At 56.0% G+C, this 14,945-nt stretch overlaps 1 protein-coding gene across 2 annotated transcripts in view; it reads right to left on the reverse strand.

Annotated features, from left to right (window-relative positions):
- ASTN1 (astrotactin 1) overlaps positions 1-12,985 on the reverse strand; it is a 54,924-nt gene extending 41,939 nt beyond the window's left edge. For both annotated transcript variants that reach the window (XM_055725261.1, XM_055725260.1), the window contains exon 1: positions 12,658-12,985. In XM_055725261.1, coding sequence (XP_055581236.1) covers positions 12,658-12,940 — 283 coding nt within the window. In that variant the 5' untranslated portion in view covers positions 12,941-12,985. The remainder of the gene's footprint in view (positions 1-12,657) is intronic.
- Positions 12,986-14,945: the final 1,960 nt, after the last annotated feature.

Consider the following 14,945-nt stretch of genomic DNA (forward strand, 5'->3'; position numbering starts at 1 on the left):
GCATCCCCGAGGGACACCCACCTCACTCGAATGGACCTGCCCATCAAAGCAGCCACCACAACCCTCTCCTCCGTGAAAGACCTTCTCCAGAGTGCCCCCACAAGCAGCAAAAGCAGCAGGACCCCCCGCCGTTTTCAGTGGATACAATTACCTACAGCCTCATCCCGGCTACTGCAAAATCTCCTGTGACTTCAGGAGGATGAAGATGGGACTCCGAGCATGGAGATGCCCGACCACGGATGCTGTGAGGGGCTTTTTGCAGCCACTTTGAAGCTCCAAGCCCAGATGCAAGTGGGGCACTGACTTGCTCTTGTGACAAGTCTTTTCTTTTTTTTTTTTTTTTTTTTTTTTTATTATTTATTTTAACCTTTGTTATTTTGGGAACTTTGAAGCCTGAGGTGCTCCGAGGCAGCTGCCTTTGTAGGAAGAATAGAAAGTGCAGAGCAGGGATTTGAAAGAGGGGGAGAAATAGGGAGGGGAAGAAACAGTGTTTCACAGCTGAGGCCTATGACAGCTCCTTCACCATTTCTCCCACATCCCAACAAACCCACACCAGGAGGCACTTGGGACTCTTTTACCAGCAGCTATAGGAAAACTGGATGCAAATCAACCACAATGTCTTCCATTTATCTAACACGGTGGACCAGAGAAACCTCAACAACCTTTGCAGACCTGCATCCCCTCTCCCAGCGCTCAGTGGGACACCCCTTGGTCCCTGGGGTGGCTTCAGAGCATCCTTCCCAGCCACCACAGCTCAGCCCTGCTCCTGCTGTGCCTCAGTGCCACGGGGACACGTTTCTTCCCACCGTGCCGGCAAGGGCAGGAACACCAGGGAAGGCTTTCCCATCATCTTTGCCAGCCAAGCCCCCTCCCATGTGCCCATGGGTCAACCTGCTTCCCAGGTCGAGCACAACGTATGTGCGGCAATTGGATAATTAAAAATTAAGCAAGCACTTCTGCATTGCAGTCCAAATTATGTAACGCTGCTCTTCGATTTCAGCACCCATCAGCTTTAACGCGATCACACAGCAGCAGGGCCCTGCCAGTGTTTACCTGCCTGTCTTTTCAGGCAGGGCTCACAACCTTGGTAGGGAAAAGGAAACACCAATGTCACAACCATGAGCAAAAAGATCCCTTGCAGTTGCATGAAAAAAAGAAAAGGAGGAAAATCTAGTGATTTTCTTGGTCCAGTGCCAAAATCTCAGACGTCCATAAAAAAGGGATGGAGCTGGGATGCTCCTACCCAGCCAAGTGCTGAGGGTTGCCCCAGTCAGGACAGCATCCCTGTGACCAGGGTGGGGATGGTTCTGAGCAAGAGGTGGCTGCCTCTTGCTCCTTTTGTGCCAAAGGAAAGCAGCATCCCATTTTAGCAAATAAGCAGCATTTCTGTAAGAAAACAAAATTAAATCAAGGCAAGGAGTGAGCTGGATTTTCGTTATCTCGAGAGCGTAACTGCAAACTCCTGCATTTATGGCCAGATCTTTGCTTTAACCCTGCAGGCTCTGGCTGCTGCCAAGACCAGGGCTCAGTGAGCCAGTCTGCCACCTCCGCCCTTCCTTGGCCAGAAACCCACTGAACACACAGCCATGGCCCCTGCAGTGCTATTCCCAGGACACAGGTGCTGCCACCCGCTGCAAAACCAGTAGTTAGTTCCTGCTGCAATCAGCACCAAAGGGCACTTCATTGGGCTCCATGCATGGCAGCTTCAAGAAGTCACCAGGGATGCTGCGGCTCACACCCACGGTGAGCGGCTCCACCAGCACTCTCCACCACTGCTCCCAATACCCCTTAGCTTTCGTGTGGTCCCTCCAGTTATTTACTATCTCCTGCCATTGCACCTCTCTTCCCACTCCATGGTCCTTCTTTTCCTGTCTCCCTCCCACCACCTCGATGCTTTCCTGGTGCTGGCACGGCTGTGTTTCAAATTCATGGTGCCTTCTGCCCCACAGCACGTGAAAAGCCCTTCTTCCCCAGCGCTGGGCTTTAATTACAGGGAGGCCAGCTCCAGCTCGGGCTGATCACCCCACCATCATCCCATGGGGCGATGTGCACCACGTCCATCCTGGCGACCTCCACATCACTCATTCAGCCCCCAGCCCCGGTAACTGTGGGTACCCCTTCACCCCAGTTTCTACCAGTAGGTGTGGGGGGACTGGGGGGGGATGCTCAGGGCTGGCAGCTTGAGGCTGAGTCCTCCAGCTGTTAGCCAGCAATGTGTCTTATTCAACAAGCAAGAAAAAGGGGGAAAATGACAATAAAAAGCTGTGGAAGCCAGCCCAGGTCCAAGGTTGACTGAGCAGGCTCGATGCACTCCCCTCCCCGGCTCACAGGCATTTCCACCATCTCCTGAGGGGGCTGTGCTCTTTCTCCTGCCCACCAGGTCAGAGCTCGCCAGCAGCATGGCACACACAGGTAGAGAGTGGCTCCTGCTGAAAAGCCAATAAAATTGGTTTGATTTTTGCCTGGAAGGATGTTGTGGATGCTTGGGCACACAGCTCAGCCCAGCTAAAGCTGTGTGCCATGGCATTAGCTGGGACAAGACCCCTGCACCTCCCCACTCATGGGGCAGCAGAGACATTTGTAATTCCCCCAAATTCCCAGGCCACGTGTGCCACATCTCCAGAGACCAACTCCCTGGTTTGTCCCTTTTGCCAGCAAGACAGCCACGGCAGTGTGTCAGCTCTTGAGTCCCACCGCTGCTCCTCTCCAGAGCCCTCCCAAAGCGGTGACAGCCAGAGCCCAGCTATTCCTGGCTGAGCAATAGAGGAAAGCTTGGGGAGATGCAGCTCTGGGATGGGAAAACAGTTCCACACCGGCACAACTGCCAGCAGGAAAGCAGTGGCCAGAGGAGCCCAGGGCCAGCCCGGGGCAGTGGGAGGCATGGCGGGCTCTCCAGTCCAAACTTGTTGTTTCCAGGAGAGTTCCCAGTGGCTATGGACACTGGGGACATCATTAGGGGAGAAGGCAGGCTGACAGCACTGCAGCAATTTAAAGCGTGCACTCAGCCAGACTTAGCACCCCCAGGACCCTGTGGCCACAGCTGCGGAGTTGACCCTGGCGAGAGAATTAGGGAGCACAGTGTCTCCTCTCCCAGGCATCTCCCCTTCCCCACTGAAGCCAGCCAGCTCGACCACTCCCCACAGAGGCCCCCCTGCCATGACGCTGCCCTTCTCAGCAGGAGAAAGGGCACTACCCTCCGGATGCCACACACTTAAAGACAAATCACCCTGTCCTGCCCTGAGCCACCTGTCCCCGAGCTGGAGATGTGCCCTGTAGTCATTTCCCATATCCTCACTCCTCCTGCCGTGCCATGAACCCTTTGCTTGCACTAACGCTCCCCCCAAACCCTCCACCTACAAAGCTGGAAAGATTTTAAGCCTTAAGCCACCTCTTCTGAAAAAACACCCTGCTGCATCCTCCGTGTTGGAGGATCACCGTTATGGAAGGGCATTTGGCAGCTGTGGGGCAGCGGCACTGGGAAGCACCGGGAGCCCACCAGCCCAGGCAGCTGGTTCCCAGCGCTGTGCCCTCCCTCTCTTGCTCCCCTTGGGATGCTCAAATTAATTGCCTTGTCTCCCGGAGCTTTTAGCTGGAACAAATAAAAGAAAAGGGGGGGTGTGCCAAAACCCATAATAAGGTCTACAGTTCCTCTGAGCTACAAGGGCTGCTTTAAATTTCGGGGGTTTTTCTTTTTTTTTTTTTTTTTATTTGAAGGAGGTTTCCATGGTAACTGTCTCCCATCACACAAGAGCCTGTGCCCGGGATATTTCAGGATTGCTAATATCTGCTTTCCCAAGCAGCCACTGTGTTGTGACGGTGACATCGTGGCCGGGATTCTTGGCAGGGGAGGAGGGTAGGGGTGCAGGAGAGAGGAAAAGAGGTGCCACTTCCAAAAAAATAAGTTCAGCGTCCTGCCCGTACCTGGTTTCCCCTGCCCATCAGGCAGATCTCCACACCAGAGGGCTCTGGCGACCAAGCCATGGTTTTGCTTGGACCGCAGACCCAATTTGGGGAGCACTCCCAAGGCAACACAGCCCTTTCCAGGCTGAGCAGAAGCGATGTGTCCAAGCAAGGGCACAGGCAGGGTCTCCTTAACATCTCCTGCTTCCTTCTCCGACTTCTTTCCTCCACCAGGTTAGTTTTCAGCTGGATCAGCTCCCTGCGGGAGCAAAGCCAGCTCTCTGCATTCCCCATAGCTGCTTGCTCTGCTACGCTCGTTAGTCATCCTAATTACTGAAATGCCTCAGAGCTGGCCAGGAAAGGGACTGTGTCTCCTCTTGCACTGGGGCTGCAGATGCCAAATTTCTGTGACTGATGTGCCACCACCAGCTAGAGGGTCCCTCAAGGATCCTTTAGCCCTACTTCAATTATAAATGGTGAAAAAAGCCCCTGCCTGCTCCCCAGCAGATCTCAGGCTCTGCAGACAGGACACAGTGGAGGCGATGGGCTCAGTCCTCTGTCCAAACCCAACACTAGCAAACAAGACCTCACAACAAAGCAAAGCACGGGGTCAGCTTAGATCACATCCCAAACCAGACCCCCAAGAGCCCAGCGCCGCCGCTGTGGTGTAAGCATCCATCCCTAGCATCCCCCCGCTGCAGGGCAGCAAAACAAGATCAGAAATACCAGCATGGCCCATGAGAAGGGAGGAAGCTCTCCCTCCTCCGGGTGCTTTCTCAGCGTTAAGCCATAGCAGGGCAGCCAGAACCTGGCAATCAAAAGATCTTCTCTCATCCAGACAAATCCCCCAGCCTTCGGAGTGCTATTGCTTGGGGTGAGCCACCGGCCACAGCCAGGCTGGCTGCAGAGAACCCAGAGCCTGGCAATTTGCAAGCAAAAGGACAACCAGTCTTAAATGACAGAGCCGTCACCATCCAGACACTGCCTTAATCCTGCCAGGCTAAAATTCCTTTATTTGAAGGACTGCTCTGCAGCAAGACTCCAAAAGAGTCAATTTCAGAGCCTCCGTTTAGCTAGCTAAGCAACCATTAAAAAAATAAGATAGAATATAAAATAAAACAGTAAGAAATGAGATGCAGCCCAGAAGCAAATGCTGCCGGCATGAGAAGAGAAGGGCAGAGGTAAAAAATAGCGGCGTCACTGAGGCGCACGGCTGCCCGAGGCTCCCCTTCACCCCTGGGACCACAGCCAATTCCAGGGGGTAAAACATGCTGCAAAGCTTTGAGGGTCTTTGAGGAGCACCCGTGTAGGCAGCCCATCTCCCAAAACTGTGACAAGTCTTAGGGTGGGAACATGAATGAGCCTGAGCACCCCTGCTTGGATGCTGTCTGAGAAATTAAGGCTGCGAGTGATTAAAGGGAGCCGGGAGCATCGCTCTGCACATCCAGCCAAAACAGGGGGCCAGGCCCCCTGCAGCCCCCTTGGCTGAGGGCTGGTCCTCTGCCTGCCCTGCCAGGCACTGCCAGACCCCAGTACCCACCACGGATACACCAAGCAGCCCCACGGCCCGCTCCCCCCTGCTGCTTTCTGGGTCAGCGAGATCCCCTCCCAGTCCCGCTGCAGCTGGAGCCAGCTGGATGCATGGTTGCTGTGGCAACCCGTTCCCAGAGACAAAATCCCTATTTCTTATTTTTTTTCCTTGGTTAAGGAAAAAATATACAAGAGGCCTTCTACATCCGCTGTGCCACCGAAACCTCTGCTCCCAGTAAGACAGTGGGTTGGTGATGGGCACGGCATGGGGGCAAGGTGTCCATAAGGATGGGGACATGCACCCTGTGCCTCCCTCCTGAGCACCAGTTACCTCCTGTTCAGCTGAGGGGCACTTTGTCCACTTCCCTGCAACATTTTCCATCCTGGCTGCTGGGTTGTAAGGGCTGTCCCTGCTCATAGCTGGGGCTGGTGCTGGGCTCCATTGCCTGCAGGACGGGGAGTGACCAGGCATGGGAGCACATTCAGTGCTTCCGTGGCTCTGAGCAGGTCACCTCATCCACTCTGGCCTCATCTTTCAGCTGGAAAAGGGTTGTGGAGAGGTCCAGTTTACATTGCATGGCCAAGAGTAAGGGCAGGAACAAGGTCCCACCAATGGTTTGTACCCAAACCCTATTAGATGAGCCTGTCCTGTCCCACCAGGTGCTCCAGGATGCATGGAGGGATGCAGGTCCCTCCACTTTGCTGGAAGCTCCTTAAGCCCCTGGGCCTTGGTGGCAAGAATCTCACACAGCAGATGGGGCAGCCAGCAGCACCCTGGATGCTACAGACAATGTCCCACCACCAGCAGCAACCACTCCAGGAGGATGTAGGAAGAAGGTGTCTCTCCTGGATTTGCAGTAGATGTAAACCCCAAGCATCCATCTCAAATTCACCCCGCGGCAACGGGAACTGGGTTTAGGACCCTGGCCAGGCGATCAGCTGCTGGCAGCAGAGGGGAACGAAGCACATCCCACTGGCAGGGTGGGTTTTGCCAAGGGGCAGGAGGGCTTCCAAGACAGGGTGTTTTGGGGTCCATTCCACACCACAGGTCCTGGCGTGGGTGAGCTGGGAACCCCCTGGTAAAACCTTGGCTGCCCTCCAAGCCACCCATCGGGGAGGTGCCAGCAGCCTCCCCCTCGTCCAGGCACACGGGAGCATAGATCATACCGCCGGGTTTCAGTGCATGTGACAGTGTCCAGGATCAAAGCCAAGTTCAATTAATGGCTCACAATCTTATTAGAGAAATTATTTCAGGATCTTGAGTAAAAGTCCGATATATCCACTCCATTCCATTAGTCAGGCTCATTTAGTAATTCAATCAATCTAAGCAAGGCAATTGAGCTCCTCTGGTATAATTTAACTTGGTTATTCTCTAGGTACTTAAGAATTTCTTAATATTTGCTCCATTATTTTGCCATTACACCTATTTCCAGGTGCAAGGTTCACACTGGAGCGATGCTGTGGGTCCCACAGTGGGACGAGCCCCACCGTAGCGATCTGCCATGCTGTCCTGGTCTCACGAGATGGTGAAGTGTGACAGGGAAGAGGGGCTCTGCCAGTGATCCTGGGGTGTCACTGAGTCAAGCTGGGGACTGGCTCCACAACACCCCAAGAAACACTTTCCTACCACAGAAAGGCGAGACCAAAGAGCCACCCTGCATGCCACCAGCACCCAGACCCAGATGAGAGGAGCGAAACCAAGCAATCCCCAACCAAAACCCAACGGGACGTTCTTCTCACTTGACATGAAAGTGGGAGCAGAAAAAAACAAACAAAAAAAAGGGATAATGCAACCCTGCAGCCCCTTGGCTCCTGCTTCCCTCCTCCAGGGTCATTTAGGAGTTGGGGGTGAGGGCAGACGGGGAGGGGGACACCACCTCCCACAGTCCACGGCAACGGGGAGACATGTGGGATGAGGATGAGAGCCGACAGGTGTCACATCTCACCGCCTCCCCGTGCAGCCTGGAAGGAGAGCTGGGGCGGGCAGGCGTGCCGGTGGCCCGTCACCCTGATTAGTGGCAGCCCACATCCCCGTGGTGGCCTGTCTCGCATTCCCCCCCCCCAGTGCAATCCCATTATTAACCCAGGGAAGTCATGGCCAGAGCATCCACCAGCAGAGCCAAGAGCTTAGCTGAGATTTAACAAAAAAAAACTGATTAGATATTTCGGGGAGATATTCAAGAGCAGTTGAATATGCCCAGCTCACCGGTGCCTTTGAAAAATCTCACCCCTCTAAAAAATTAGAATTGATTTTGTATTTAAAAAGGAATCTATTTAATTTAAAAGTAAGATAATTTGAAATCATGACAGCTTGTATTAAGGCCTGAGTTTATGATAATCTATTAAAGTCATTGAAGTTAAGAACCTTCTCCCATCCTCTGCTGCCAAGGCTCCCGTGAGGGCGATGGGGAGCGGGGGGAGTTGGGGGGAGAGGGGCTGTGCTGCCCCCGTTTCATGGCACGGCAGCTGGGCTGGAACCCAGTGAGGCAGAAAAAGTTCCTTCGGCTCCTCCACACTCAGGGAAAAAAAAAACAAAAACCAGGACACAGAAAACCATCCAGTATTTCAAGATCTTGAATCATCTGGCACCCAGAAAGCAAGGGTTCAACCCATCGGCTCCGCTTTCTCATTCCTCAGGTCGATTTTTACATGCAAAAAGGTATTTCAAGACTTCACTTTTTAAATATCTAGTGCATTACAGAAGAGGCAAAGGAGTCAAAGACACCGTCTTTTGCGCGTTTTTTAATTGCATCGCAAATCTCTGCCAAGCCCGAGGGGCTGTGGGAAGCCAGGATGCTAATAAATACCCTGCTCACCAGTTTATAACCTGCGAAGGATAAGGCCCAAAAAAATTAGCAGCCCGCAGGAGTGTGAATCCAGTTAATGACATATCAAATGCAGCTGGATGCTGCCGAGCCAAGCAGCAAGGAAGAAGGGGGTGTGAAGGTTAGTGGACAGGGAATATTGAGCTGCTAATTAGCATTTCTTAATGGCCACCGACTAGCGAGACTCAGCCTCCCTTCAGGAAAAAGTACAGCTAGTGCAACAAACACAAAACAAGATGAAAGGCAACCATTTCATTTCAAATGGAGGTTTCCTTGATTTAAAGCAGGATGAAAATGGGTGGTTTTAAATGCAGGCAGCCCGGCGCGCAGCAGCGAGCAGCCTCATCCTGGCTCCCATGCCCTCGCCACTTCCCAAAAATTCAGGAGGTGGGGAAAAAAAAAAAAAAAACCCCACAGCAAAACAGGGGGATGGTGTCAGAGTCCCTTTGAAGACAGGCACATAAAACAATGTGGGGTTTTATGGACACAAGCATGAAAAGCGACGCACGTGGGGACTGCGTGCGAGCCGCTCTGGAGCAAATGCAGACAGCAAGGCAGCACGTGCACAAGGAGGTGGCCAGCACAATTAAAACATGCTCCGTTCATTAGCAAAGGGAGCTACGAAGCAGCTGAAAGGATGCCCGAGTGCCTCCCCCCCTCCTTAAACCAGGGGTAATAATCCCAGAAACGATCCCTCTGCTTCTGGAGGCACACAGGAACGTTTGGCAGGGCTGAGCACCGCACACCTGCCTCTGGCACCGGGACGGCTGTGTGGTAGGGGGGGGATATGAGACCCCAAAACGGTGCATGGAAAGCGAGCAGTAAGCAATGCCTCACCCTCTTGGGTAAAGACAAATATAAAGCTAAAGCTGCGGGGCAGCGGATCAAGGCAAGCCAAAGCAAGCGCATCCCCCCAAGGCCCCAGCAGAGTCACAGCTCATCGCTACCCGCAGCAGGGAGAAGCAAACGCGTGAAGGGGAAGGACAGCAGTCCTCCTGAGTGCCTTTCCCCCCACAGACCCCCAGGTCAGGCAGGACAGCCCCCGCCTCTCCATCATCCCCACTGGCACAGGCAAACCCCAGCAGAGGGGTCCATCGAAGTCCCTGCCACACTACCCACCAGCAACGAGGAGATGCCCACAACCTCCATGCTCATCGTTAAGTTGATTATGTTACCAGAGCACCTCATCAGGGGTCAGGAGTGACAGCTGGTTTTGGGGTGCCCCGTGCAACACACACCCCTGGCACTTTATTTTTAGCAAGCACCGTACGTGGCTCTCCAAAGACCCCAGCACATCTCTAGCTGGGGGAAAAAGCTTTGACCCACGTGCCCGTCAACGGGATGCCCAGCTTGGCCACCATGGCAGGGAGGTGCCAGCCAGGCAGGAGAGACCACTCATGCCAGTCTCCCTCAATGCTGGCCGAGCTTGAAAGCACTTGAATTATTTGCAGTGGTTTTGAGGGGAGCAGCCAGGGCTGGTGGGGGTGACACCCAGCCACCCTTGGGCTCCCCTATCTGACCTTTTCCCAGCGGCTCCCCTTGCCCCTTCCCCTGCCACGGTCTCAGCCTGCCACAGCCAGCTCCCTGCATGCTCCTATCCTCTTTGCGGGGAAACTGAGTCACGGTGCAACCTTGAGGGAATTGCTTGAGAGCCCACGTGGCAGAGCGAAGGTGCCACTGCCAGGAGTAACTGTGCAGCATCGCCTGCCCTTCATGGGGCCCCCAGCCCAAACCCAGGCCCCTGGGCAGCCCTGGGGTCTGGGCCAAGCCCCTGCCAACCAGCAAGGCAGCTCCCCTCCTCTCAGGAACCCGTTCCTGGCACATAGGCCCTGGATCTGGAAACCATCACAAGCAGAAGGAACAGCTGCCCAGCTCCCCCAGGCTGAGACACTGAACCGGGCTCAGAGGCACAGATGTGGGTGTGCAGATTATTCACCGCTCTGACACATTATTATTTGTTTGAACTCAACAAGGTGGGCACAGTTAATGGGTCTGGGGTTTGCCAGGGATGGTGCAATCAGCACCGCGTGAAGCCAGGTTCCTGGAAGGATGCTCAAATGCACCCTCCAACCCACGCACCAGAGCTTGTGGAAATGCAAACAGCTGCTGACACTGGTTCCATGCATCGACCCAGCATGGCCACGTCCCCACCAAGTATGCAGTGCCAGCAGTGATGCACTCTGGTTCCTCGGGCTGGGGGCTCTCCAGCTCCAGAGGATGCGGCCCCTGAGTTACCAAGTCTGAGTCTTGCAAGCCCTCTATGCACTTCAGGGCTTCTGCCATGCAAAAGCAGTGCCCAGGCTAATAATAATAATAATAATAATAATAATATGACCCACAAATGGCAAAGCAGCACAATAACAACAATAATAATATGCACACATGGCAAAGTGGCCATGGCAGCTTCAAAGGCCAGCCCTTACCTTGCAGGAGGGAGGGAGATATATCACAGCATTTCCAAGGAGTCATAAAGTCAAAACCCTGGCACACAGGGGGGCTGTAAGGTGTCCCCTCCTGCCAACCCAGCCCCAGCATCCTGGGTGGGGAGACATGTACTGGGACCACCTCTGTGCCTCCAAAGCCCAAACCCCTGCATGCTGGGACCTGCGCACCCACAGGCTCCCGGGGACTGACATCCCAGGTGGCAATGCCCAGGAGAGCCCAGCCACCACAGGGACATCTGGGTCTGCTGACATGGGGCCAGCTGTCCTGTTAGTTGTCTGATGGCAGGTCAAGCAGAAGGAGGCGAAAGCAAACCCCTGCCTGGCATCATCAGTGCAAGCCCTGGGTGCAGTGGGGGCTTTCCTGCACTGCCCAGTACATGGCACATCGTGGATTTGAAAAACCCTCGGGGAAATCCCCACAGTACCAGCCAGGAGTCATGCCCAGGGACCCCTGCCCAACCAAAGCCATACATTCCCACCCAGATGCTCCCCACTGGCAGCATCCCAGGGCCCACTGGGGTCCGACTCCTTGGGAGAGGGTCCAAGCAGGAGGCAAGGGACAAGTGGCCAGGTGGCTTTTGGGGCGTCAAGGTGGCATGGGGCTGGCAGCCATGCCTGCGCGTCCCCCTGCATCCGCAGCGCTGCCGCCCTGTTGCCACAGCAACGCTCTCCGGCCTCTGCTGCAGCATCCCGCAGCACAGGGCTTGGACCAGGGGACAAGAAACAGCACAGCCAGCTGCCCCCCTTCCTGCACAGCCCCCCAGCCTCAAGCAAACCATCACCGGGTGTCCCCCCCCTGCCCCACAGCATCAACAGCCCCCTGCCTGCCTCTGCCTTTCCCACCGGAGAAGGGGGATGGCCAGGCAGCAGTGAGCACTGCCCCCAGCCCACGCAGCACCCAGGGCCAGGGGCTTTTTTGCGTGTGGGCTGGGGGCATTTTTGTGCACAGAGGAGTCCAGGGGCCACGGAGGCGATGAAACACTAGGGAAAAGACCCAGGCGGGGGCCACCGCTATGCTCTGCCCACACACAAGGGTGGCACAGAGGGGGCGATGCCACACAAAGCAATGTGCCAGCGCCTCATTTTTGGGCCAACATCCAGACAAGGGTGGCATTTCAGGGCACCCAATGTGCCGCCAGAGCAGTGACGGGTGGGCAGAGCTTGCAGGGGGTGTGCACTGCCACTGCAGGGCTGCCAGGAAAGCAACGGTGGCATTTGCGCGGGGCAGGGGGTTACATGCGGGTGGTGGTAGGAAAAGGGTGTTCTGCACCGATGCTACTGAAAATTAGAAATCTTGGTGACTTGTCCCAGGTGGCCAGGAGGGAAGCGGGTCCCCGTGCACAAGCAGCAGAGGCCTTGCTTTGACCCCAGTGTAAAGAACGGGGCAAATTCTCAGCGGGTTTTGGTGGAAGACAACTGCAGAAACCCATTGGAGGTGGGCAGGGGAGCCTGGCGCAGCAGGCGAAGCGCCGAGGCCTGGCTAGAGCCGGTAGCTAGAGCCGGTGGGAGCCACCCCAGCCGTGTGCAGGCCAAAGCCTCGGACCCGGGGAGCGGGAGCGCCGGAGGCAGCAGCACAGGCGGGGTGGGAAGTGCTGGGCACCGGCGTATTTTTCCAGCTGGCTGCGGGAAAGGTGACTCTGCTCCTCTGCTCGGGGGCAGACAAAGCAGAAAGCCTCACCTCCAGGCTGGCGGCAGACCAGGGGCCTCCTGCCAGCACTGGGGACAACCCCCGCGGATGACAGCCCCGGCGGGGTGCACCGAGCACCCCAGGCCTGCAGCATCACCCCGGCCCCCGCCCGGTGCCGAGGCGCTGCAGCGGGGCCAAGCGCCGCCGGGCAGCCGCAGGGGACCCGCACGCCGGTGCCGCAGGGAGGAGCCCGGCAGCCGGGGATGCTCGGGGCCCGCTGCCGGCGGGGGGGAACGGGGGGGGACAGACCGGCCGCCGCCCGCAGGCTCACCCAGCACGAAGTAAGGCAGCTCCGTATTCTCCAGATCATCCACCACCACCATCTCGCCGGGGAAATCGTTGCGTACGGAGAAGAGCAGCTTGGGCTCGGCGGCCGAGGGGCCGTGCATGATGCTGAGGTCGTTCTCCCGCAGGAAGGGCAGCGCCGACACCGTGATGCTCTTCAGCTTACACTCCAGCTCCTTGGCCGCCGCCTCCGCCGCCGCCTCGGCGGGGCCGCTGCCCGCTGCCAGGCAGCAGCCGGCGAGCAGCGAGCAGAGCCCGGCCAAAGCCATCTTGGAGCCCCGCGCCGCGCTCCCAGCGCCGGCCGGCCGGGCGGGCGGCGGCGGCGAGGGGCGGGGACGCGGGCCCGGCGCCTCCCCGTGCGGCTCGGCACGGCACGGCACGGCTCGGCAAGCTCGGCACGGCGCGGCGCGGCTCGGCACGGCTCGGTTTTCCCGGCCCCGCGCCTCCTCGCGCGGCTCGGCACGGCACGGCACGGCACGGCTGGGCACGGCTCCCGACCCCGCGCCTCCCCGTGCGGCTTGGCACGGCACGGTTTCCCCAGCCCCGCGCCTCCGCTTGCCCCGTTTTTCCCCGCACCCCTTGGAAACCCGGGAGGGCTGCGGTGGCGGGAGGGGTGCCGGTGCTGCCCGGCCCAGCCCAGCCCGGCTACCTTTGCCCCCTTCTGCACTGAGGTTAATTTACAGGTACCCGCCCCCTGGAGAAATCACAGACCGCCAAAGTCCCGGACCTCCAGAATCCCAGGATAAGTCATGGACCTCCAAAGTCTCAGACATCCAAACTCCCAGGAGAAGTCACAGACCTCCAAAATCCCAGCAGAAGTCATGGGCTGCCAAGTCCCAGACATCCAAAATCCCAGGAGAAGTCATGGACCTCCGAAGTCTCAGGCATCCCAAATGCCAGAAGACCTGGGCCTCCAAGTTTTTGGACATCCAAACTCCCAGGAGAAGTCACAGACATTCAAAATCCCAGACCTCCAAAATCCCAGCAGAAGCCACAGGCCCCAAAGCCCTAGGAGAAGTGTCAGACCTCCAAAATCCTAGGAGAAATCACATACCTCCAAAATCCCCACAGAAGTCACGGACCTCCAAAGTCTTGGACATCCAAAATCTCAGGAGAAATCATGGACTTCCAAAGTCCCAGACCACCAGACTCCCAGCAGAAGTCACAGACGTTCCCAATCCCAGTAGAAATCATGAACCTCCAAAGCCCACAAGCCTGTGTGGTTTTTAAAAAAAGAAAAAAAAAAATAGAGCATAAGGGCTGGCCCCAAACTTGCTGGTTCTTTTTGCACTGGATGCATTTTATTTTGACTCTTTTTAAGTGAACTCAAAGCAGCACCAGCAGCTTTTGCCCAAACACCAAACCTTCTTGCAGAGACCTGTGGTTCTGCAGCCAAAACATTCTGGTGGGAAATGTTCTCCCCTCCCAGTGTGGGGTGAAAGACCCAGGCCCCACGCCAGCAGAAACACGCAGCCACGGCCACACCGGTTTGGTTTTCCCCCTTGGAGTGGAGGGGTGCAGAAGCATCGCTGCCCTGGAAGTGGAGCTCCCACCCCCCCCAGCTCCATGCTGGCTCCTTGTGCTGGGCATGGCTCCATCCCGCCTGGCGCCTCCAAAGAAAACCACACACTAGATAACCGTTACTTTAAAAAAAACCGTGGTTTTTTTGGTTTTTTTGGTTTTTTTGACAGAGCTTTCCCCCTCACCTTGCAGCACCTTCCTCAAATTTCTCCTCCTCATTCGTGCCAGCTGTGAAGCTTAACATGCCCCAGCACGGGCACAGCGAGGGGACAGTGCTGTGTCCCAAACACACCACACTGGGTGCTTATCCCCAAGATTTTCTGATTTATAATAACCCTCCCAATCGCCCGCTATATTTTAGGAAGGAAAAACCACGCTCACCAGGAACTACCTATTTTCAACACCAGCCTCACTGGTGACCAAAGCCAAGCACTGAACTAAGCATGGAATGGTGCGGATGCAGCAGGGTGTGCTTCAGCAGCACTGTCCCCCTCCAGCACCAACCGGCTGCAGCTGCCAGTAGAAACAATAAATAAATAAATAAGAAAAAATTAGGAAAAACAAGCAGCGGTGCTTTGTGGGATGGGGCACGGCCCTCCTTTTTGGGAGCACAGGGGAAATTCTTTTGGGAAGCCTCCAGCAGGCTCCTTCACTGCTTTTCATTCACCAAGGGGACATATAAAAGGAGGGGTTTTTCATGAAAAAGAGGTGCAACTGCATTAGTCGGAGTGTCCCCAGGAAGGTCCTTCCAGC

The sequence above is a fragment of the Falco cherrug genome, chromosome 12 (genome assembly GCF_023634085.1).
Source record: "Falco cherrug isolate bFalChe1 chromosome 12, bFalChe1.pri, whole genome shotgun sequence".
Lineage (NCBI taxonomy): Eukaryota > Metazoa > Chordata > Aves > Falconiformes > Falconidae > Falco > Falco cherrug.